The sequence below is a fragment of the Rhizophagus irregularis genome, chromosome 5 (assembly GCF_026210795.1).
Source record: "Rhizophagus irregularis chromosome 5, complete sequence".
NCBI lineage: Eukaryota > Fungi > Glomeromycota > Glomeromycetes > Glomerales > Glomeraceae > Rhizophagus > Rhizophagus irregularis.
This window is the reverse complement of record NC_089433.1, coordinates 660,786-686,411: the sequence shown is the minus strand read 5'-3', so window position 1 is coordinate 686,411 and position 25,626 is coordinate 660,786. Positions and strand designations below refer to the sequence as shown.

General features: G+C 28.0%; 6 protein-coding genes across 6 annotated transcripts; 3 read left to right on the top strand and 3 right to left on the bottom strand.

The window, feature by feature from the left end:
* Positions 1–263: 263 nt before the first annotated feature.
* Positions 264–851, bottom strand: OCT59_024703 (uncharacterized protein; the record flags this gene model as incomplete). Its single annotated transcript, XM_066133361.1, has 1 exon — positions 264–851. One exon carries the CDS (start codon positions 849–851, stop codon positions 264–266), a length of 588 nt encoding a protein of 195 aa, XP_065991619.1.
* Positions 852–2,548: 1,697 nt separating this feature from the next.
* Positions 2,549–2,932, bottom strand: OCT59_024702 (uncharacterized protein; the record flags this gene model as incomplete). Its single annotated transcript, XM_066133356.1, has 1 exon — positions 2,549–2,932. One exon carries the CDS (start codon positions 2,930–2,932, stop codon positions 2,549–2,551), a length of 384 nt encoding a protein of 127 aa, XP_065991618.1.
* Positions 2,933–10,717: 7,785 nt separating this feature from the next.
* Positions 10,718–10,969, top strand: OCT59_024701 (uncharacterized protein; the record flags this gene model as incomplete). Its single annotated transcript, XM_066133340.1, has 1 exon — positions 10,718–10,969. One exon carries the CDS (start codon positions 10,718–10,720, stop codon positions 10,967–10,969), a length of 252 nt encoding a protein of 83 aa, XP_065991617.1.
* A 334-nt stretch (positions 10,970–11,303) lies between these two features.
* On the top strand, positions 11,304–13,966 carry OCT59_024700 (uncharacterized protein). Its single transcript, XM_025315294.2, has 4 exons — positions 11,304–12,376; positions 12,439–12,678; positions 12,751–12,936; positions 13,016–13,966. The coding sequence occupies exons 1-4, from the start codon at positions 12,337–12,339 to the stop codon at positions 13,303–13,305; spliced, it is 756 nt and encodes a 251-aa protein (XP_025183234.1). The 5' UTR covers positions 11,304–12,336; the 3' UTR covers positions 13,306–13,966.
* Positions 13,967–16,958: 2,992 nt separating this feature from the next.
* OCT59_024699 (uncharacterized protein) lies at positions 16,959–17,570 on the bottom strand (the record flags this gene model as incomplete). The annotated part of the gene is made up of 1 exon (XM_025325033.1): positions 16,959–17,570. One exon carries the CDS (start codon positions 17,568–17,570, stop codon positions 16,959–16,961), a length of 612 nt encoding a protein of 203 aa, XP_025183235.1.
* Positions 17,571–19,503: 1,933 nt separating this feature from the next.
* OCT59_024698 (uncharacterized protein) lies at positions 19,504–20,209 on the top strand (the record flags this gene model as incomplete). The annotated part of the gene is made up of 4 exons (XM_025325034.1): positions 19,504–19,536; positions 19,614–19,726; positions 19,797–19,822; positions 19,905–20,209. The coding sequence occupies 4 exons, from the start codon at positions 19,504–19,506 to the stop codon at positions 20,207–20,209; spliced, it is 477 nt and encodes a 158-aa protein (XP_025183236.1).
* Between the last annotated feature and the right edge of the window lie 5,417 nt (positions 20,210–25,626).

Here is a 25,626-nt window from a genome sequence, read left to right as displayed (position 1 = left end):
TACCCAAAAGCTCTTCAACTAATTCTGCAATATTATCTGAAAATATAGAAGAATCTGATCCTGTATCAATCATTGCACAAGGTATTTCTAAACTTCCTATCTTACAATAAATAGTTGCAACATCGTCAGCATTCTTTATTTGGAGAAAATTTATCTCTAATGGTTTAGGCCAATATATAGGAATCAGCTGTGAGACGCTTTGCATGTCACTTTTTTTTTTCTGCTGAATGATGCTGAGCATAGACCTTAATAGCATAGTCTAATCAGACTAAGTCAGAGGGATTCTCTGACTGGCTAGAGTATGTAATATTAATTTTCTTGCGAAGCGTCTGCGAAGTGTTTGAATGGCTAATGGCTATTTTAGTAGAATCTGCCAGGTTCTCTTCATTTAAGTTGTGGATTGATTCTTTATCATCTAGGACTTGTAAAAGAGGCTTTTGCTCAGTATTTACTGCCTGTAATAGTGGTAATAAAATATCTTGAATATAGCTATTAACATTCTCCCATGCTAACTCCCTTCTTTTAATGGTATCATTTGGCATAACAGTATTTAAGTAATGGCCTTTTAATTTGGAATATATCATATTAAGAAATTTTGCAATTTCTACAAGAATCTTTTTAGGACAATGTAGGACTACTGATGATACCATAGATTTTAAGGCTATTTTTTTCATTTGTTCTGTGGCCATTGTTATATTGCCTGATGCCCTCTTTGTTTTAGCACTTTCAGCATGAGATTTGGAAGTAGAGGACTTCTTTTTCATAGGTACTTCACTTCGCACCGCTTTTTTTTGATGCATAACAGTTTCTAGATTCACTATCATCTTCTTCAACATATTTGACATCATCATTTTCGATTTCCTCTTCTTCAGAATCAACTTCGCTTTCCACTATGTATTCTTCTTCAGAGGCTTCAGGATCTTCTACCTCATCTTGATATACATAATTAACTTTTTTAGTCCGCTTACCTTTAGGACAATTAACCTTTATATGACCAGCCTTTCTGCATGCTGAGCAATGTCAGACAAGTTTACTTGATACTTTGCCGATAGGCGCTTTGCTTGGTACTATCTTTCTAACAATCTTCTTTATGGCATAGGTACTTCTAGATGTAAAGGGACTCTTTTTAACATGAGCTGTTTTGCCTCTTAACCTCTTTTGAAGTTCTTTATATAGTAATACCTAGTTAAACTCTTTTTGCCAAAATTTCGGTTTCGTCACCAACTAGTTTCAGTTTCGTCATTGACTAAACTATATAGTAATATTTTTTAAGTTTAAATTTTATTTATATAAAATTATAATTTTATTATAAAAATATATTAAATTATATTATACATAAAATAGTTTTATAAATTCCTTTAAAAAATATTATATTTTAATATAAATTTATTATTTTTTTTTTATAAGTAATTATTATAATTAAAAATCTATGGAAATCTATAAAAAATCTATGGAAATACTATGAAATATTAAATTTCGGCATTTCGTTTTTTAATTTTAAATGTCTAAACTATTTCGGTTTAGTCAAATGACTAAATATTTCAGTTTTGCCCAGGATCTCTATCTTCATAGATAAAATTTTCTAATGTTGCATCATCTGTTACTATTCCTGAATATGCCAAATCCCTTGCTAGCCGAATTTTAAAATCATCTTTTGGTGATTGAATAATAGGTAAAGTCTAGCTGAGAAAAGGTTGCTGTTCTGCAATTTGCCCCCTACTTTTCAACCAAATTCTTCACAAATCTGTAAAGAAAACATCCAAATTAGCCGGATTGGCTTGCCTAAGTCTTATTTCTATATATTGAAGCATATATCCATAAAGATATTCTATAGCATCCGCATAAGAAATTCCTTGAACATACACTAGTCAAAACCCAATATATCAGGTAGCAGATATGTATCAGATATGTACCCGATATGTGTAGTATTAATGCTAAAAATCGGGTACCCGATATGTGTAAGATATGTATAAATATATATATCGTCTACATATCATTTACATATCATATACATATCGGGTACCCAATTTTTAGCATTAATACTACACATATCGGGTACATATCTGATACATATCTGTTACCCGATATATTGGTTTTTGACCAGTGATATGGTTTAACCCTTTTCTCATAAGTATCTGCCGTATCCATTACAGTAAATTTTTCATTCATAAAACCCTTAGTGCATCCCGATTAGTTCCAACCATTATCTCTCTATATCTTCCCTGTAGCTATACCAGAAAGAGAGGTTCTGTATTAATAGCTAGATTTCCTGCTGTGTATGGATCATTAGCTGGAACAGGATGAAATCTTTCAGTCATTTTTCCTTTCATGACATTAGTTCTGGCAGCCACATTAAATCCTGCAACTGCTAAAGATCAGGCTGATTCGTTTATAGTTCTAAGTTTAGCATAATATGAATCTGGCTCTTTTTGTCCATCATAAAATGGAAGGGAGGCCAATTGTAGGCCTAAAAGTTGGTTTACATCTGCCATATTCGCCTTGTTTGCTAGAAGATTGTTTTGTAAATTTAAGATAATTTGTCGCGAATTTAATTCCCTAGCCTTCCATTTTTGATATCGATTAAATACCCATACCCGATTGAATTCAGCCAAGTCAGATACCAACGATGATGTTCATTTGCCTCATTATTATATGTTAAATTTAACAACTGAGTTCTTTGAAATACATCATTCCTAGTATTTGTTAAGTCATTCATAAGATTATTGATCTGCCCATTAGCTATATAGAGTAAACCTTGTAAGTTAATAGCATCTTGAGCATACCTTTGCATATGATCACGAACAGTTGTTAATGAGATCCGTATTCCATTTAGAGTATTTTTTGGATTAAATGTTGTATCCACTCCATCAATATAATTTTCAACCTGATCTAGAGCTGTACCAACATTCCTTAAAATATCTTGCAGTGCCATATTTTCTTGTTCGTCTTCTTCAGAAAGTTTATTACTGTTATTTTGAAAATGTGATATCTTGAGAATTTGGCTTTTGAGCTTTTTTACTGTACCTTCTAGCAGAATGATTCGGTTATCTTGAGCGACTAATGCCTCTTCCTTTAGCTTTAAATTATTCTGACATTTTTTGAGATTATGTAAGATGGAGTAGTATTCTACTTTTAATTTATCTATCTCATCCTCTTGTGAAATAAGATTTTTTTCAAGATATTTGATATATAGCTCACATCACTCTAGATCATTTGTGAGCTTGCGAATCTTTTCCTTATTTCTAATGGTAATAGGTTCCTCTTTAGTCAACTTTATTCGCAATTCTAAATTGCTGTCTAGTAAATCAATATATGCCTACTTAACCCCCATTGATTCCTATTATTCAGATAGATTCAGATGAAGCTCGAAAACCTGATTTTTTTTATTGCTTTGCAGAAGATTTATTACCAGCCTATTGGCTACCAAAGAAATGCGAAAAAATTGTTTGAAGTATCTCTTAAAGATGGGTATGATTTTACTCTAGATGAAGTGAAAGATTGGCTTGAAAGACAGGCTGTATATCAGATATATAAGCCTCGTCCTAAATATATTCCTCAAGCAAGTTTTTGCTCTATTACCACTCCTAATAAAGTTCATCAGGCAGATGTTTTCTACATGCCTTATGATAAAGTAGGTCAGATTACCTATCTTTTTTGTCTTAATGTGGTGGATGTGACTTCAAAATATAAAGTATCTATTCCTATTGGTACATATAGTGTTAAAGATAGGCAGGGAATCTTAACTTTAAAGACTATTGCTAGAGCTCTTGAGAAAATCTATAATGATCCTGAGTATCCTTTTGTTTGGCCAGAAACATTTTTAACTGATAAGGGTCCAGAGTTTAGAGGCAATTGTGAGAAATTAATGAGAGAGTATAATGTAAAAATTCAAAAGGCCAAATCTAAAAATACTATAGGTATTACTGAAAAATTTAATGGAGACTTAACTAAAAATCTGTTTCGATCTCAGAATGCCTCTAACCTTTTAACTTTACACATGAATAAGATATCTAGAACTTGGGTAAGAAATTTGCCTATTGTTGTCAAATATATTAATGATTCTATCACATGCCAGCTTGGTATTTCTCCTGTTGATGCAATAGAGAAAGAAGAGGTCTTAGCTAAGCCTTCTTATCCTCAGGATGGCCCTATCATAGACTTTGATGAAGAGAAGCTTTCTGGTAATGTTCTTGTTCGATATTTACTATATTCTAGTGATTTGAAGGGTGGAAGACACCGTACTGGTGATTTGAATTGGTCACCTCATATTTATCATATCCGTCAATCTATGGTGCAAAAAAATCAACTGGTCTTATACTGGTTGGAAGAAGTCCCCTTTGGGTTAATTAATAATGATGATTATATACTCAAACATCCTGAAAGATCTTTTGTTTAAGAAGAATTGATGATTATTCCTTTTGATACAGAATTGCCTCCTTAGTAGGTGCTCACGAATTAAGGAAGTCTTCTGCTTCTTCATCAATTTTAGCTTCTATAACAAAATAATCCTTAGCTAATCTATAGTATAGCTTGTATAGTTCCATAATGGAATTAAGAATCTTTGAATCTTTTCCATAATATGATTTGTAATCATCCATAATTTGATGATATTTATCTTTATTAGGGAATATGGTTTGGGCTAACTTTAGTACATATTCTTCAAGGTCTTCTGCTTAGCGTAATTTCTTAACTCTCTCTTTATAATTTTGCATGAATTTGCCATCCTTTGGTCTTCTATAATAGAGTCCTGCTTTGATTATGTTTATTAATGCCTGCTCAATTTCCTGGGAGGTGGGCTTATTTTCTGTTAATTGAATTTGTGTACTCATTGTGTAATTAGTATATATATTACTATATTGCATATAGATTTATTTAATTAAAATTATTTATTCATCTAGAAAATGAAAGCAAAATTTATTTGTCATCATCTTCAAAATACTGGTGAAATTTGTTGCAGACGTAGTACTAGATCTGAAGGTTGTCAATCACACTTTAAAGCTAAGAAGCTCTGGGCGTGCTCTGCTTGTAATTAATAGACCTATAAAGATAATTAAACCTACAGGGGTAAATAATGACCTATGTAGCTATTGTAATAAGAGCAATTACATCAGGAAATTTGTTTAGGCGTAATTTAGTATAATATTTCGAAGGTGGTGTAAAATTTCAAAATATTACACTAAAAATGTAATATTACAAAAGTTTACGCTTTTAAATTTAAATAATTATAGTAATTTAAGAATATCTCACTATCTACTGATCTAATCAAGACGATCTATAGCTTATTGGAATCAGCTAATCAAGACGAATCGAATGGTAGTAAAATTGTATCTTTACGTTTGATAGATAACTTTCTATTAATTTAAAACTTTATTGCATACTATAGAACGTTCTATCAACTGTAGAAATGCGAATTTACTACCATTCGATTTGTCTTGATGAGCTGATTTCAATAAGCTATAGATCGTCTTGATTGGATCAGTAGATAGCGAGATATTTTTAAATTACTATAATTATTCAAATTTAAAAGCGTAAACTTTTGTAATATTACGTTTTTAGTGTAATATATCGAAATTTTACACCACCATTAAATATAATTAATATAATAAAAATAATAAAAATAATAGACTAAGTTGGCTGCGGCTAGGTCAGCTTGGCACAGTTGGGTCCAGTAGATCCTAATTTTCTACATAATTTTTCGGCGTAGTAAGGTGTAACTCTACATGTGACTAGGGGTAACAATGTATAAAAAAAATTCATAAAATAAACTACTACCTCTAACAAATTTTTTATAAAATTTTTTAGAACTAATGATTTTTCAAATTAATTATATAATATAAATTATATTATATTGATATTCCAACCTATTTTTTATTATATTAAGGATAGAGTACACCATATAATCATTTTTTTATTAGTTAATGTGACTAATTATTGTCATTGGCAAGTGATTGGCAATTTGACATATGCTAACGAAAAGAACTTAAAAACAAAATTTTAATCTAAATTTATTAATTCTCTAAATTTTCCTCATAAAAAATACCATAAAAATTAATTTACTTCTTTGAAAAACCTTTTTTATAGTAAATTAATATCTATAATCAATAGTTCTATTATAAATAAAAATAAAGAACCTAAAACTAATATTGAAATTTATATATATTAATCCAGCAGTTTCAACACATTAAAATAGTATTTTACAATCTAATATATTTAAAAAAACAATATTATTAACTTAGAAAATTATTTTTATAATATGGCATATATATATATAATATTATATAGTAATTTATATTTATATTTTTTTCTTTCTTTTTTTTCATTTTAAAGAAATAAACAATAAAAAATAGACTTACTTTTTTGGTTTCTATAATAGTTTTTAATATAATATAAAAGTTTTAGTTATGGTTACTTAGAACAAACTAAAAAATTGGCAGACTTTTTGAAAAATTGGCAGTTTTCTTAAACTTCATACGAACGTTAAAGTATTTTGACAAAATGAAATGAACTTTGATTTTTATATAACATATATTATTGGTTTTAAAGAACTTACACAAAAAGTATGAAAAGGGTTTAGCACATGTTGCCTATTTTTTATTAGATTGATCTTCTCTTGTATTACTTTAAAATTGATATGCCATCACGTGATTATTAAAATCAATTATGGTGTGTACTCTATTCTTAAATTCCATATATACCATATTTGCTTGAAAATAAGCAACAAGTTTTTGCACATAATGCCAGCCAAGTTTTAATAATATGGACTAAAATTTGTTATAATGCAGGCCATGTTGCTTATTTTCGGGAATTGCTTATTTTTGGGCAAATACAGTAGATATAATAAAAATCTGAAAAATTTAAAATAAATAAAAATAAATTATTAAAAAATAAAAAATATAAAATTTTTAAATTAAATAATATATTATTTATTCTATTTAATAAAAAAAATATAAATATAAATATGAAATAAATTAATAAATTATAATATAATAAAATAAATGTAAAATATAAATATATAATACAATTAACTCTAGATATAATAAATCTTCCATTCTGGTAAATTTGGTTTAATATAAAATGAGTTTGATATATAACTAGTATTTACCTGTTGTCTATATCAACAGTTAATATATATTACTTAAAAAATGTAAAATTAAATAATATAATATAAGTAATAATGATTTTTTTGTTTTTATTGTAAAGTTTCATTTATACAACAGTTTTTTGAAACCTTATTATACATTTTTTATTATATAATTTTTAAAGAAATTATAAAAAAAATGTCATAATTCCGGCCAGAATTAAAGGATCTGTAAAAAATTTCCTTTTATGGAAATTTGGGCAACTATAAATTCCTTTTTTGGAGGTCGTCTAAAGCAGGGGCAAATCACGTGACTTCGAAAAAAATTGTTTTCATAAAATAAAACTTTTTACCATATATTCAACCATTCTAAACACACATTCTAAATGCATTTTTGCCTGCTCTGCAAGTTTACTTAGAGCGCAGAGTAGGGTTTTGAATGCTGTTTTTGATTTATTTGACTTTTTCAATTTCGTTATCCATTTTTGGATATGATCGGCAAAGTTTCGTTCATTCATATGTAAAGTAAAAAACAATATTCATAATCCACTTTTTTTCCTTAAGTAAACTTGCAAAGCAGATAAAAATACGCTTATATTATGATTTTAAAGTTTCTATTAATCTTTCTTTATAAAAAATTAATCTAATTAAAATTACACCGAATCACGTGATTTGCCCCCGCTTTAGACGACCTCCTTTTTTGGAATTATGCGTAACCTAAAATCGGGAAATCTTACACCACCTCATATTACACAGCCGATCACTGACCCACTTTCCTTATTCAGTTCGGACAGTTTTAAACAATTTAAACATTTTTTTTTTTTTAAACGCGTCAAACACTAAAGTGACTAATTGTGTTAGTTTTTTTTTTGTAAAATGTCATTAAAAATTCCTTCACATTTAATATTAACTCAAAAGCAAAAAGAACAGCTTAATAGTTTACCAGTTTCAAACTTTATTAACTTACAATGGAGTAATAATATGCAAGAAAATGCCGTTGTTTTTTTACAACAATATAACCTTATATTAGAAAATATTCTACCTTAACATAAATACAGTCAAAGCTCGTCATAGTGAACTTTCCGTTCCACTATATAATTTTTTCCCCTTTTTTCACTATAACGAGATTTATTAAGAGAATTCACTGTATCGAGAGAAATTAATCATAAAGAAAAAAATCAATAGGTCACTATAACGCGATTTTACTTAATGTTCACTATAACGAGATTCACTATAACGAGCTTTGACTGTAGAAAACACATTATAGTGATAAAGCTAAAGGAATTTATGTTTTACAATGCTGCTGTGAAAGTGATATGAGTTTAAACACAAGCAAAAACACGAAAAACAAGAAAAATATATGAGTTTGTTGGTTGTCTTGCTTTTGTGTGAATTAGGAAGCATGAAGGACTGTATATTAGTTTATTTGGTTATCTAAATCATTTAGAAGATTGTCAACGTTGTCTACCAGTTCAACCACCACCACTTCGTATAAATGAAACAGTTAAATTGATGGCTCAAAATTTATTACAAATAAATGTTTACCCTTCTCACTATGTAAACAGACATTTAGGGGGAAAAGTTTTAATTGATAATGAAAGATATTTATTATCAAATCAAGATATTATAAATATTCGTAATTCAATGACAAAAGTTCTTTGGGGAATTGATAAGCAAAAAGCTGAAGAAATTAATATAGACCAATTATTTGGGCCAGATAGTAAAGATAATGAAATAATGGAAGCAACAATTTAACAAAAAGAATTAAATGATCGGTTTATATAAGTTTTAGCTACTAAAGAACAGCGAGAATTAGCATGGGAACTTGGCCATAATAAAATTCTGCATCTGTACGGAACTTTTGTTATTTCAAATAAAAAAATATTATTATTTGTTCTACTAGTATTAGACGAACAGAATAAGGGAATACCTATTGGATACTTGCTTTTTTCAGCAGCTGGAGGCACACACAAAGCTAGTAGTAGCTACAATCATACAATTTTAAAGGAATTATTATTATATTATAAACATAGATTAGAGCAGGAAAAGTGGTATAAATTTACTCAAAAGGTATTTTATTGCTATAAAATATATTGCTTTTAACGTATTTTAATTTTATATTATTATTGTTTTAAAAATTATTAGGTTGCAATGACAGATTGTGATCATAAAGAACGAAAAGCTTTAATTGAAGTCTGGCCAGACATTCACTTAATCTTATGTCTATTTCACGTTTCTCAAAGTTGGGAAGATAAGTTAAAAGCCGTTCTTGGACATCATGGTGGCCATGAAATCATGGCATTTAGAAAGCATTTAGAAAGGAGATATACCAATTTCTGAGAAATTTTACTGAAAATTTAAAGAATGTTAATGACTCTTCTTATATTAATCAAATAACTCACACAATTACTAATACTGAAATTCATTTAAAGGTAAATATTATAAATAAATTTATTATATTAAATTTTTTAAAAATCACAATATTATATTAAATTTATTTTTAATTCATAGAATCAAATTCAAAATAATATTCCAAAATCTAAATTGAATGTAATTCATAGTGCGTTAAATTTTGTATATTATATTCGAGATTATTGGGCTGGAGATCTATCTATTGGATGGTGTGCATATGGAAGAATTTTTGCTGCTAATATCTTAGGAGTTTTGCCAGAGAAAATACCTACAACAAATAATCATCTTGAAAGTTTTGATAATCTATTAAAAACGCATCAATTACATAAATATCAAAAATAATAATTATCTTTTGCGAATGGATATTTTAGGAGTTGTTTCAATAAAAAGTATTACACCTAATATTCTTTTAAAGAGAACTCTAAAAAAACGACTCAACAATCAACTTACTGAAAGATATCAAAATTATACATTTTCACCAACTAATCAAATTCAACTTGAACACCATTATAAGCAAATTGCTTATTTTACACCAGATATTAATCGTGACGAAGCAGCTAAAAGAATATGCGGGAAAAAAAAATAATTCACGTTGAATATAATTATACATCATTATATCTTCATGTACTTTCAGACAAATCAACTCAATTTGAGCCAAAAATATATATTATTCAACTTCCAAAAATTCAATGTCAATGTATGGATTTTTTATCACGAGGTGGTGCTTGTAAACATTTAAGAGCATCGGTTCTTTAGATCGATTGCAATCATCACAACTTCAGTATCACCACCTTCTCGATCACCCTACGTTTCATTACCATCATGAGATGATGCAATTAAAAAAGTAAAAGACCATCAAAATAAATTGATATTATCATATATTAAAGATCAATGTATTGATGAAAAAGACTTCAACAATAATTCTATACAAAATAATACAGGTATTTAATAAAATTTATAATTCATATTATATAATTCATGTTATTTTGTTAAGAAAAAATATTTCTTACATTAAAATTTACATTCAAGAAATTCAATCTTCATGTTTACATACACAAATCCACGAATTGGCTACTTCGCCATCTACATCATCACCATCACGCGTCTATTCGTCTCAACCCGAAGAAACTATGCTAACAGGTTCTTTAAATATTAAACAAGACGCCGCTATATGAAAACAAAGAATATATTGTATCAGCTACTAATATTCTTGCTAATTTAAATGAAATGGAATTTATAACAAATAATATAAAACGATTATCAGAAAATATACCTGATGGAGTAGACGACGAGGCCAGAAATTTGAATAAAAAAATAAAATTAACTCTAGAAAGAATTATTGATAATGAAGATGTTAGAAATTTGAAGGATATTACGAATAAAGTTTGGAAAGAAAGATCTCAAACCAAAAAGGAAAACAAATATATGATAAAAAAATATTTACCCGTTATCTCCTACAAAAAAGCAAAAACGCCATAATTCTAACGCTATATTCTAACATTTACAGTTGCTATATCATATACAACGTTTTAAGTTGACTTATAATAAAAGTATAGAAAACACTAAACAAAAAGGTTTAATTTTTTGTTATATGCATTGTTTATTACGTGTATATTAATTATATTTGAAATATGACAACTGTCCGAACTGAATAAGGGGTAGCTCGGGAAAGTGGGTCGGTGATCGGCTGTGTAACATGAGGTGGCGTGGTAAGATTTCCCCACTCGTACGACATGAAAATTACGTAATATTAAACCACTTTTTTAATAAATACCTTGAATCGGAGAATTGTCATTTTTTTTATTTTTTTTTCGTGAGTCATTTGATTAATTTAATTAATTTAAGTATCTTTTTTAATCATTTTTTTTTTACAATTTTTACAATCTAATGAGTCTAATGAGTAACTGTATTATTTGCTATATTACGTACGTCACTACAAGAGTCTAGTCACGATGTATTCAGAAAGGTTTAATTTAATATATCAATAAGCCGATTTTGATCAAATAGCTTATTGTTTTTCTTTTATCGGAACAAATTTTCTTCCTTTTTCTTTTATCGGAACAAAATTCTTTCTTTTTTTTTATCCCTAAGAAACTCTCTCAAACTTCTTTTAAATTCGAAATAATTCAAACCGTTATATTCGTTTCTAATGTCTTCCTCCAGCTCTTCCATTTCGTTAATAATCGAGTATCATGTAAAAAATATATATTTATGTTCACATTTATATTTATGTTTTTGACGTTGCACCTTTTTTTATTTTTATTTCTCGACAAACTCTTCTTCACCTCTCCCCCACACTTCTGCTGAAGAGATTTTCGGAAGTAACGATTATTATATATCGAATTACAACTTTTAGCGGTTGTAATATTATAAACGTAAGCTGTAAATTGGCTGTAAATACTACACTATTGTGGTTAGCTAAAATATGGTAATTCTGATTTACAGCCATTATATTTACTTGACTTTTGGACTTACAACTATTTACGGAGACCAACACTACAGGAGATATCATATATGATTGGATACAAAACAAGTATAACGTTTGTCAACTTAACAAGACCGTGAAAAAAGGAACTCGACCTAAAGTTGATGTTTCGGATGATGAGTTTGTTCCCCGACCTCTAGTTGTAGATCGTCTTAAAAAAATTCTTCATCCGAATAGATATCATTCATGTTATCATGTGATTTGTGGAGAACACGGGACCGGGAAAACCACGTTAATCAGAAGTGCATCAGGGCAGGGAGTCATATACGTTGAAATTCCTGCTGATGCAGAAGATATAGAGAACTTTGGCATAGCATTTGGAAAATCTCTTAACTTCGCATTTGAGGAACGTATCTCTTTTATGTCACAGCTTACGAAGAAAGTATTAGGTGATACCCATGGTAAGTTGATCATTATTTTCCTTTACAACCGAAGCTTTTGATCTGAATGTTACTTTTTATAGGTAAAGATGAGCGTCCCAAGTGGAAAAGAGCCTTGGAGGCCTTCAAGCGTGCTAGTGCAGTGTACAAAGCAAAACACAATAAACCTTCAGTCATCATTTATGACAACATTGCCAAATTAGCTAATGTGAACCCAAAAGTTCTTGATACTCTTCAAGATGACGCTAAAATGAATGCTGATCACCGAGAGTACATTGCTGTATTTGTTAGTAGTGAAGGGAATGTACCTCGAAGAATGGAATGTAAGTATGACGTTATTTCTTTTTTGTGCTCCTGAGAATAGTATTACTTACAAGTTATTATTCTTATTTTAGCTCATAGTGCGAAAAAACCTATAATTAAAATCGGTGACCTTGATAGGAACACATCAATGGAATATTTGGTTAAGAAGCGCAGTATCAAGGAAGGAGATGCAAAAAAATTATATGATTTGGTTGTGGGGCGCATTGTAGAGCTAAAGACCGTGGCAGATGACTTCCTGGCTGGACAAACCTTCGAAGGTAAGATTAGCTTTATATTTGCATCAAATGAATTCGCATGATTTTGCTTTTTATTAATTGCTTATCCCTTTTTATGCAGTCGTTAAACAGTCGATTTTAGATGAAGTTGAGAAGAAATTTCAATCTGCACAACTCCTTCCGAATGGTCCATATTATGAAGTAGGAAGAAGACTTATCAGTGATTTGTTGAAGTCTAATGAGCTCAGCTTTTTAGCATTTATGAAATATTTTGATAAGGTTGAGGAATTAAATGAAGTTTTGGGAAACAATATATTTTCATATCATCGATCAGTAGAAAGTTATATTCAAGAAAATGCTAATATATTTAACATACTCTCCTCACATTGTAAAATTATAGAAGTTGATTAGAAATTTTCAAAATGGCATATGTTTTGATGGGAAAGGTTTTACACCGTCTTTTTTTTAGGTATTTACTACCATAAAAATGACGTGTAGAAAAAAAAAAATATTGAACATTGTTTTAAAAAAAAGTATTTACTATTATTTTCATGCTATTTATTTTTTATAGCATACTTACTATTGATTTATTTTTTTCTTTTTTTATTCGAAGTCTGTACAGAAAAAAAAAACCAAAAAACCAAATAATCTTTAAAAAACCGAACAATTTTCTTTTTACATTAGTTGATTTATTTTTTCCTTTCAGTGTTTATTTCTTTTTTCTTTTTTACTTTATTTAGTAGTTGAAGGAATGATGATGATGATTATATAAACAAAAAAGACTTAATTTAGTGATTAGAAAGTGATTAATTTTGAGGTGTGAGTGATGATAATTTGAAAAAAACAAGTAGTTATTGATGGAGATGGGATTGGACGCAAAATCAAACAAACATTTTTTATTTTTTTGAAACGATGATTAGCGAGAAAGCGAGAAAGAAATATATATATATATATATATATATTTTCTTCAAAAAATTTTCAAGTTTTCCTTTTCTATTTTTATTTTTACAAATAATGTGACTAATGCATAATGCAATAAAAATAAAATTCAAATTGAGAAACTTTTAGAGTCAGATGAGTAAATGAAATGTATGATGCTATCAAAGAGATGCGGATCCTAGGCCATTTAATGCGAGCCCCCACATCAAGTTATTTTTTTGCTCTCTCACATTTTCGAAAAATATCTATAGCTAATTTTTTTTATCACTAAATAACACTAGATTTTCGAAATAAATTATCCCACTAAATTTTTGTCTATCTATATCATTATCATCTACACAGACTATGAAAAAGATTATTCCAATAATAGAACTTCGCTAAGATCAAGTAATTCGAGACTACAGAATGAATTCGGGGAATTAGCAATTGGGTTTAAAAAAAATAAGAAATGCAATATTTCCGATTCAAGCTTACCACTATTCATTTTCATAACATTCCAATCCGTCTTATATTTACGAAATTCGTTGTTTAATGTGTTAAGTCTTACCAATATAAGATTTTGCCGGCTAAAATTACAGTCATGTGATTTTTTCTCTGTATTTCACTGCGCCGATGAGGCACGTGCTAACGATCACGATTTTCTCGGCGAATATCAAATATGTTAAAAAGATCAGGAATGATAATATATCCGCTTTGACTTTAAGCATCTATAGAGTCAGAAAAATTGATTAACATCGTGATGATGTTCTTTTAGAAGCTAGCCCAGTAATAAAACCAACCTACTTTATTATAACTTTGCGGAAAATGTGAGTTCGTTTGATTGTTGATTTCGATGATGTTAATAATGGTAGGTTTTATTTTTCGTTTTATTTTTGCTTTACTTGCGCAAGGCAGATAAAAGGGTTCACCAACTGGGACATTGCCTTTTATATAATTCGCAGGATCGATTTTGCTATACACTTTTGAAAGAAATTACGTTAATATGATCGCATCACGAAAAGGATCCACTTTAAAAAAACTTTGACGCTACCCATATACAAAGATCAACAAGGAGGTCTTTTTTGTTATGCGTAAAAGCTTTGGGAAAATTCGAGAATAAATTACTTATTCCCGTGATACATGATATCGTCTATACTAAAATGTTCTAACGTTACTGCGCATTTATCAAGTTCTGGATTAAATTATTATAATAAAACTTGTTAGAAAAATTTAGCATACACCATTCCCTCGATCCCTCAACCAACACCATGCGAAAAAAAATATACTGTAATATCTGGTAAATTAGTTGCGCTAATTGTGTCTTTGCTTTATTGACCGTACGAGAAATACAGGTCGTAACTTGTTACAGTGTACATGATAACGCTAACCTAAACTAATCTATTCAGTTTATTCTTCTTTTACAAGATAGTCTGTTAATGATACCTTTCGGAATTCTGAAATTTCGAAGTTAATAATATTGTTCTAGAATACTGCGGTGGAATTTTTACCGGCCTATGCTACAATCGCAAACTTAAATTTATTGCTTGAACTGTTACAGGTAAGACAATATTCCGTTCCATTTTTATACCATTTGCCATGTAATCCATAATTCCATGTTTTCCATTACAAATAGGACATGGTGAACTCCACGGCTGAGCAGATACAAAATTATAATTATCAATCCCTCTGAAACTATTTCGGAATTTCAAGTATGGAAGTGCTCTAAGACAGATTTAATAATTAATTCTGGAACTGGTTTTGTTTCATAAGTGATAGGCTTGAAATCAGAGGTCTTAGGTTCTGGTGACATACTTATCACAGCTCTTGGTAATTGCCATGGCTCATGCCCAGTTTCTTTTTTATATTTTTATATAAATTAGAATGAATCTTATCCGTCAAAACGCTTAGTAACCCACTTAATTTGGCAGATATTCGGGGTTAATACTTTATCGGACTTGGTCATATTGTCTTTTTATATGATTGCAAATCAATTTAAATTATAGTAAGTATAGTCAACGTAAATTAGCCCTGTAAAAAAATATCACAATGAAGCGTGAGCAAATACAGTATTGTAAAATAATGAGTTATCTCAATTTCACACTGTTCGCATTTAATAAAGTAAGATCTGGATTTATACCTACCTTCTATACTTTCTTCATCATTATGATCTAACTTGCATAATGGGCATGATGTCTCATCAGTATAAGTTTAAATACTTTTAATTTTATCAGTAATAATTTAATTAACAATAAGCATAATTTTTTTTTATTATTTATTAAATATAATTAAATCAAATTACTTACTATTAAATTAAATAAAGTTATTTGGTAGTCTGTTTACCAATTTTTAATAATATAAATATTTTTTTTTTTTTTAAGTTTATTAAAATTTATTTTAAAATATAATGTTGAAAAAAATTAGCCAATCAAATTTTTAATAGGGAATGGTAGACCTTCTATCTGGTGGGATATTAGCAATATTCTTTAAAAAATATATATATATAAATTAATAATACAAGGTATGGCTTTCAATTTTATGATCACGTGATCGAATTATGAGGGCGCAGAAGTAACAATGCTGTTACCGGGGCTATGTAATACCTCCAAATACTGTATGGGATGAAGATTGGTTATGGGCTAATGCCTCTAGGAAATGTGGTGGTAGCTTCTGGAATCCGTATTGGGCAAAGTACCATATTATTTCACACATTTACTTTCCTACTATAACATCTGAAAAATCTAAGATCGCGTCTTACGATTATTACAGAATACAGATAACTCTTCAATGAAGTTTCTTATTGCAATACCGAATTATTGTTTACATAAATCCGCTATATTCCATAAAATATCGTGAATCGTAACGAATTTTAATACGCACAAAAATTTTAATTGATTCAACGTTATCTGTTATAGGATATTACCATATTCAGTTTATAATAATATAGCTTTATAATTTCAATTAATTTTAAAAAAAAATATCTCGAATAATTATTTATTTGAAAATTATAACTTTATTTAATAATCATGTAATATAACATATTCCTTTAAATGATCATTAAAGATAATATATACATATATATATAGAAATGTAATTGAATGACCTAATTTATATAGTTATATAGAAAGAAACGAATAAGAAAAGGCAAATTATTTATTGATAGATTGTTGTGGCAATTCAGAATTGACGGTATTGGAAAAGAGCAAAGGTTGGTAATAGACTTGATAAGGCAAGGAAGGTTGTTGTTGGAAAGGTTGTAAGGAAGACAATTGATGCAAGGAGGGTTGTTGAAAAGGTTGTGAGGAATAGAAGGATTGGAAAAATTGGGGAAGATGTTGAAATGATTTAGTGACTGAATGTACATTTTTTCGCGTACCACTGTCCATTTCGTATTTTCCAGAAAAAGTATTATGAAATGTAAATATTTTATTTCCTTCTACGGTTGACACATTGTTAACTTTGATTGATTTCCACATCTCTCTAATATCTTTTGCAATGTAATTCGGTTGTAACAAGTTTGGTCCAGATATATAACTTGCTGCTACTATATTGCGATAATACGGATTATGTTTGCGCGGTCTTCCTAACGTTTTATTCCTGGTCAGAGTAGACGGAGATGGTAATTCACCAATTTTCATGTGCCGCAATTCGCAGAGAGAATTGTTAACGATTTGATGTTGCATCTTTTCTTGTTCCATGGTTTCAGGAAGTTGATTTTCCGGTTTCATGACCTCACAAGATTGTTGGGGAATGAACGACATTGTTAATGGTATAGGAATTTAATATTAATTTATGAGAAAGAAAATATATATAGAATTTATGTTTTTCAACGCCCTTTTGAAGTCATATTTATACCTATTTAATTTGACGGTTTTAAAATCAATTTAGTTAAAAGTTGGAAAAAATCTTTCTTTAATATACCAATCAAATTTGAATCACAAATATTAGATGCATACAAAGACATATACGTTTTTATCATTAAATTTATCCGACTAAAAGGGGGTTTACTCTTTTTATGGATTTAATTGACTTAATTGTTAATATTATATATAATATTAATTATTTACAAATTTTATAGATAGAACTAAATACAGTATCATTAAAAGCAGGGAGAATGAAACCCTAAAAAAAAAAGGTTATAAATAATTCAAATATGTTATAATGATAATATTTCATTTGATCTTTGTTGTCCAATCTAGATCATATTATATAAAACTTTAGATATTTATTGGATTGAATATTCGAATATTTGTTTTTTAAAAACATGTTGATAATATCTAAGTTGGTACAATGTAAATTATGCATGGTGCAACATAAAATAGTTGGATTTTATTGGCTCAAAGAACGAAAATTGGCTGAATGTATTAAATTGTACCCATATGACTAATCTATAAATAAACAATTGTATAGCTTATAATCCATGTCATTTATCTTATCCTTTCTAACAAAAAGGAAATTAATAATTAAATAAAAGAAATTTTTTGTAGGTACAGAATTAATGCAGATGAGACATCGTCTTCTCAAGTTTAAAACCTCCAGAATAATCTTCATATCCTAAGTAGTTTTGTAAAAAAAAACTCAATAATAGAATATTCGTTAGCATGACCATAGTTAAAATTATTCGGTAATCTTGATTATCTTAATTCTCGACACGACGATTAACCGACTTTCAGAATCGCGAACCACGTGATCAAAATTCTGATTAGCGCTTGTTTTGAAAATTTATTTGATCATTCCGTCTGTACCCGACAGTATTTTACGTATAGCAGTTATGTATGGTTTTGTATAATTTATTTTTATTTCCGTCCGTCTTTTCTGGTGTATCGTCTATTCTGTCTATTCTAGTAGTTTAGATATAAACCTTCCCTTCTTATTTTTCCACCGAAGAATGTCGGCTTATTATCAGTTCTTTTTGCTCTACTTTTACGAACTATTTTATATAGCTTCTTGTAGACTGTTCTGAATAGAACTAAAATAAATTCCAGAATGTTCCGCTGTACGTTATTCACTAAATGTTTACCGCACAATGTTGATAAAACTCCGGTTGTTGGCGCTAGTACTTTGTATCACAAATTAATCAAATAAGTTAACCGCACAAAGTGACAAAAGGCACTCTTTCTTTGTCTTTGAATTTAGGAATAGAGGGTCTTACCATTTCAAAATATGCGAAATACAGATAACCGTTTCAGTATAGTGAGTTTCTAATTTAATTACAAACCACTTTTTTATTATACGCAGGAATAAACCATTATAGACAATCAATATGTTAAATTGCTTTTCAGTTAAAATTTTTATAGAATAAATAATATCCTGGATCTGGGATCGTCACTATCCACAGAGAGAATTACAAAATTATTAGAAGCTTTAAAGAGGAACACAAGTAATAATAATAAAAGAAGCCATTAGATAAATGTATAAGATAGAGCCCATGACATAATTATTACGGGTATGTTCCGAATTCCGAAATTATTTCTAAAACTTTTGCTACAGTAACACAGTTCTTGATTATTGAATTGCCAAAAATTGCTTCATTTACGCAATAAAAAAAAAACTCTTTTTCTTGTTGCCTTATCAGCATAATTGATTTTAAAAAAACTATTTAAAGATCAATTTTCATTATTCAATTAAAAATTAGAGAAATTTTGTTGATGAAAACTAAATTGTTTAAATTTTGAAACTTTAAAAATAATAATAATGCGTTCGAAAGCGTTTTATTTTACCGAGGAAGTACGTTAATAAATAAAGATCCTAAAGAAAAAAAAATTAATCATTTTTAATCTATTAATGATATGATTTTGTCGTAGGACGATAATATGATCATTAAACATATGAAGACTTATGGAAAATTCACTAATCGTTTCGTAATTATTAGTGGATTATTGAATGAAAAATTTACTTGCAGTCAAATCTCCGAACGGTAAGAATAATTTATTAAGTAATTTGTTTTTTTTTTAAGAAAATAATAATATCTGCTTTTTACTTTATAGTTGGAGAAATTATCTTAACCCGGAATGTAAATAAATCTTTATTTTTAATACTTTTTATTTTTTTAAAGAAATATTTTAACATACAGTAAATTGTATTTATTCAATTAGTATGCAAGGATGACTTGGGTTATTACGAAAAAGTCATTATCGATCATGAAGTTCAAAAATTTCTCATGAAAGGCGATAAAATTAAAATCCGCTGGAGAAAAGTAATTCGTGAATTGTTTAGATTGTTCGGAAAACTTTATTCTGAGAATAAAGTTAAAAATTATTGGAATATGAAATACAGAAGTAAAATGAAAAAAGATATAAAAAATGACGCAAAGAAGGCAAACGAGAAGTCGAAACCAAAATCTTGTTCATCTAATTATTCAAAGGGTAAAAGTAAAGAAAATAAATTTAGTCCCTATTGAGCTATTGAGATACGTCACAAATCAGATATAGTTTATACTATACCATATTTTACTATTAAATAACTAAATAACGAGATTAAATCATCTTACTGGAACGACCCAGATAAATTCCGCAATAGCCGGCATTAGGATCAGAGACGAGGCTGGCATTACTTAATATAGAAGTTCACGGCACCGATCATTTATAATTCTGCCCAACAATTGCGGAATTTTAAGAGCTATGTGTGTATTTCAAAAATTTCAAATGATTACAATAAGAAAATATGGTATGGAATGGACCCTAATATATATATATATATTTTTAACTCACAACACTTTTATCATGACATGAGAAACATGAGAAACAATTGTAAAGAATTATTTATGAAAAATCAGAAATTCAGAAACTTTGCATATAGAGTAAGAAGCAAATACAAAAGATTCAAGAGATGATGTAAAAAAAAAAATACATATTTCTTTGAATACATTTTTTTGATGCTGTAAAAATTGCAGTATACATCAATTTTTAATAGGTTTATTAATAGAACAAGGTTTCAAAAATAGTTTTAATCGAAATGAGCCGGATACAAAAAGTTAAATTTGAAATTTGTGATTATTTGGACCTTTTTATTGTTTAACCTGAGGTTAATGAAGATTCAAGTAAAAATGGAAAAAGTTATGAAATACAACTGATGGGTGATAATTTTAGTATATAAAATGCTACAATAAATCTTATAGATTGGTAAAATCTAGAAGGATCGGTATTATGATTCGTCAATAGAATAAATTGTATCATTGTACTACTTATAGATCATATAAATATAAGTAAATACTAAATAAATTTGATATAATAAGTTAATGATTTGTTCACCTACTTTCCATTTCTTATCATACATACATATACAGGGCTTTTAAATCTTTTTGATATCGTAATCGATTTGTAATGGATTTTGAACCTTAATTTAGAATAACGAAAGAGATATAAAATGACTAAAAGAAAAAACAATTGTCCTAATAAAGTATTTAAATACTTTTTGTTACGTGACATTCACAGCATGTCGGATTAGTCATCCGGGTTTTTATAATTCATGATATTGATACTAGTAAATTTGATACCGAATACCCTTGGTTTTTTAGTATAGGCACTAAGTTTCCGTATTTATCCGAGTATCTTAACGTACGGGATTATCCCCGATTTGTGGGCTTCTGATCGTCGGGAAATGGTCCCCGATATATCCATCACGTGATGTACATTTATCGTGTCGAAACTTGTTATCAGTTAAGGTTTACTTTTTAGCATCCTATGAGAAATTAATGCCCTTTTCCAGTCCTTTTGAAAAAAAAAAATTCATATATATATATAAACATAAAGATAAAAATAAAAATAATAAAAAAAAGAAATCAAGAAAATAAATGCGAAAATTCATATCAGAATATATGCTCGTATAATACTCTACATGCTATGCTATATGTCCTTCAATTATTCAAATTGAAATTAATGAGCTACTTTAAATTTTCTCATAAAATGTTTTATTTTATTATTTTATTCCCTAAAAAAAAAAATTACCTCAAATTTACAATGATAATCATAAGTAAGCGCAACTAGCAAAAATTGATTTTTTGAACTACCTCCCTTAAACCTTAGTTCGCTTGATACTTCATCATTACAGTTTTCATGAATTTTAATTGAAGCCACACATTTCCGGGTAACTTATTAAGGAAATTTGTCATACTTACTAAAGAAAAAAATAAAAACATTAAAAAAATAATATGAATAATAAAAAAAAAGTGAGAAAAATATGAAAAAATATTAGAATAATAAGGATAGCGAAGGATAAAAATTTTCTTTTCAATTAAATTATTATAATAATGATGTATTATCGGCTTATAAATACCGAAATTATTATATTTACTATTGATGATCAACTTTTACTATCTTGCTATATTACTATATAGTTTCGGTGGTACTTCCGATCATATTGAAATATGTGTACTTAAATTCTAAAATTTCCAGAAATTATAACTTTTTCAATAGTAAAGTATCATTATAAATTGACATATCTGGACCAATTTATTTTTTCAAAGTTTTAATGAGTACTGCGTGTTACTGTATAAATATGTGTAATATGACTAATAAATACGTAATCCCAATTTAATGCATGTAAAATGCAAAAGAAAATAACGTTTCGTATTTTATATATTTATTGAATATCATATAATAAGAAGTGTCAATTATATCGCGTTTTATATAAATATGATTGAATTTATTTTTTCTATTTTCCTTATATTTTTTTTTCTTTTTATTTTTAAAAAAAAAAAACTTCAAATAATAATAATATTACAGCAAATCATTTATGCTTATACATTTATTAATTTACTATCCTACTATCTTATTAAATAAATTAATAAACAATAGATTTAGATGATTTTGAAATTTCAAACTAAAGAAACCAAAGAGGCTTTAAACACAGAGGCTTTGCAAAAAGAAAAAACTCTGTTTAAATTGAAATCAAACATAAAAGGCGACTTAGTTCTGCCGATATCAGATATTGATACAGATTATAGAAATAATCAAAAGATTTTTCGCTCTGTAAAAAACATCTGTATTTTTTAATACGTAATTTACGTTAATTACGCGAAACTTGACTGCCTATTCGTTTAGTTATCGGATCTCTATAAACAGTTCAGGATAACACTTCATTATGTCCTTGTTCATCCTGCACTCAAATAAAGTTAACTATGAATACGCGATAGTTTTATTATATTATTCTTAAAATGAATTTATTGTATTTATTAGTAAATGCATAAATATCGTCAGTGTGTTTTGTGAGATATTTTAAAGATCATAGAAATTATAATTACTGTATTTTTCTTCCTTCTACCTCTTCGAGAAATTTAGAATCTTCTCTAAAGAAGAATGCCTTATAATAACTTCAAAGACGTAATAAATATATTTAGATTTATTCCTCATCTTATGAGAAAATATATATTTCTAAATATTTCTTTGTAAACTATATACTGTCAGAACAATTCTATATTAAATATCACTCATTAATCCTTTATCATCTTGAAATATTTTGTTATTGTTATTAAGTGACCAAATAAGTACCCAATAAATCTTAATTTTCATTGCACCGTCGTACAATTCTTAAGTTGTCTAGCGGAGATTTTCCTAACCAATCAATTTCTAGTTTATGCTGAGACAGACAATAAATAATTACTAATTTGGTAGTAAATATAGAGATTATAGGAATCTATTTTCTTTGTCTTCTTTTTTTTTTTTTTTTTTTTTACACACAACGTAAATGTTTGAGTTGTTTAAAATAATTTATTTAATTTTGAAAATAAAATAAATTTAATTGGGGGTAGAGTTTTTTTTTTGTTACAGGTAGTACGAGGTTTGACATTGGATTTTAAAATGTCTAGATTCTATAACTATATTTTCAACGTACGTGCGTAACTTGTGTTATATTACATAAAAAAACATAATTATAACATTTTACACTTTAATAACTTTCGCGAACGTTTCAGGTGTAACAGCGTACATACAGAATTTCACATTATTTAATTAACGTCTTAAAAAAAAAAAGGAAAAAAAGGAAAAAAAAAATTTTTTTTTTTGAAATGAAAATAGAGGATTAGATTGATTTAAATAAAATTATTATTATTTTATCGATCAAAAACATGAATCAATAACTTTACGCGGGAGTAAATGTACGCTAACTTACCTTACATCCTTACATACATGATTTTCACATTAAAATTTTTTTTGAAACAAAGAAAACCAAAAAAATGAAAAGGATCAATAAAATTTCAGCATTTTAAACTTGTTTAATTTATTATATTAAGTTAATTATATTGGGTTAAAATAAATAAATTTTTTTTTTATCGATCAAAAATACGCGTAAAGTTTCAGGAGTTAAACATTAACGTGCTTTTAATGAATTGCCAAATTTTTTATGGAGTTTCAAGGCATGTAATACGTAAGCACAGATTTTCACATTATGATTACTAAAAAGAAATCACGCCATGATTAGATAAAAAAATTCTATTAGCTAGAATACATGCATGCATTCAGAACAATAATATTGCTTTTAATGCTTTGTTTAATCTTTTCCCACCGGCGGAGTTTTCAAGAAGTACTGTACCAAATTTGTTAATATTTATTGAAGATTCCTGTTGATTGTGCAAATTATTATATATTACAAAAAAAATGTCAAAAAGCATTTATATGATTTCCAACCTTAATAAAGTTGTACAATATGTTAAAAATAAACCCCAATAATAAATTCGGAATGAAAGACAAAATTTTGAAGTTTTTAATGTAACCATTAAAAATTATTGAAATTTTAAATATATTGGATGTACGACAAACATCTTTCTCTCAAGAAAAAAAAAATAGTTTCCCGTGAACAACGGACCTCATTGTTACATTGATAATCAAAAAAACCCTCTGACTTAATTCATGTGCAATCCAACTAGATTTAGGGTTTTTCCGATAATTATTCTTTATTTTCTTCTCTCTTTCTTATTGTTAACAATTTTTATTACCATCAGATTTTTTTTTTCATAAAATCTTGTTTGATATTAAGGTTGAACGAATAAAATTTAAAATACATTTATTGCATAATTTACGTAATGTTGCTTTATTTTCCCTAATTACTATATTCAGCAATTTACAAAAATTGTGTCCCATACCAAATATATTTATTCCATTAAGGTCCCTTCAAATTCGGATTAGATAATTTAATAATAATAAAGTTTGACATTTTATGTAATATATATATAAATAAATGTATATGCTAGTCGTGTGAATTTATTCCTCTACTGAAATAACTGTTTTGAGAACAATTAAAATGGCCAAATTCGGTTATTGGTGTGATAGTCAAGAAGAAAAGAAGTTTTTTTTTAAAAAAATAGAAGGAATTGCGGGAATACATTTTATTCTATTGCATATAAAATATTCAAAAAAAAAAAAAAATTTTCAGGAGAACTCCCCTTTCATATATTGATTCATTGATGATGATGTCGTTCAGTGGTGGACTTTTAATGCTAACCTTTTGTATGATTTTATATAAACAATTCCGAAATCCGAATTTAGGTAAGTGTTATCAAGTCATACATTAGAAAATTTCCTTCATGAATGACAACACCAGCCCTTTTTTTTCTGGAACATCACCCTCAAATTAAGCTCAGATGTTCCCACTTTTTTTTTCCTAAAATAAGTCGTAAGAAGATGATTTCTTTATTTACATTTTACATGGTGTTAGTTACCACTCCTTAATTTTTTTCTTCTCAATATTTTAATTGTGCTGTATATCATGCGTATCATGCGAATCATGAATATCATGAGTATCATTTATAACTCATATCATATGTATCTAACCTTAAAAAAAAATTGACATCATTAGATCTCATTGAATTTGTTGTACCGCATC

Coding starts and splice junctions, on each gene's coding strand:
- OCT59_024700 (XM_025315294.2), top strand. CDS start 12,337: ATGTCACAGCTTACGAAGAAAGTATTAGGTGATACCCATG. Junction 12,377..12,438: donor AGTATTAGGTGATACCCATG/GTAAGTTGATCA, acceptor TACTTTTTATAG/GTAAAGATGAGCGTCCCAAG. Junction 12,679..12,750: donor TGTACCTCGAAGAATGGAAT/GTAAGTATGACG, acceptor TTCTTATTTTAG/CTCATAGTGCGAAAAAACCT.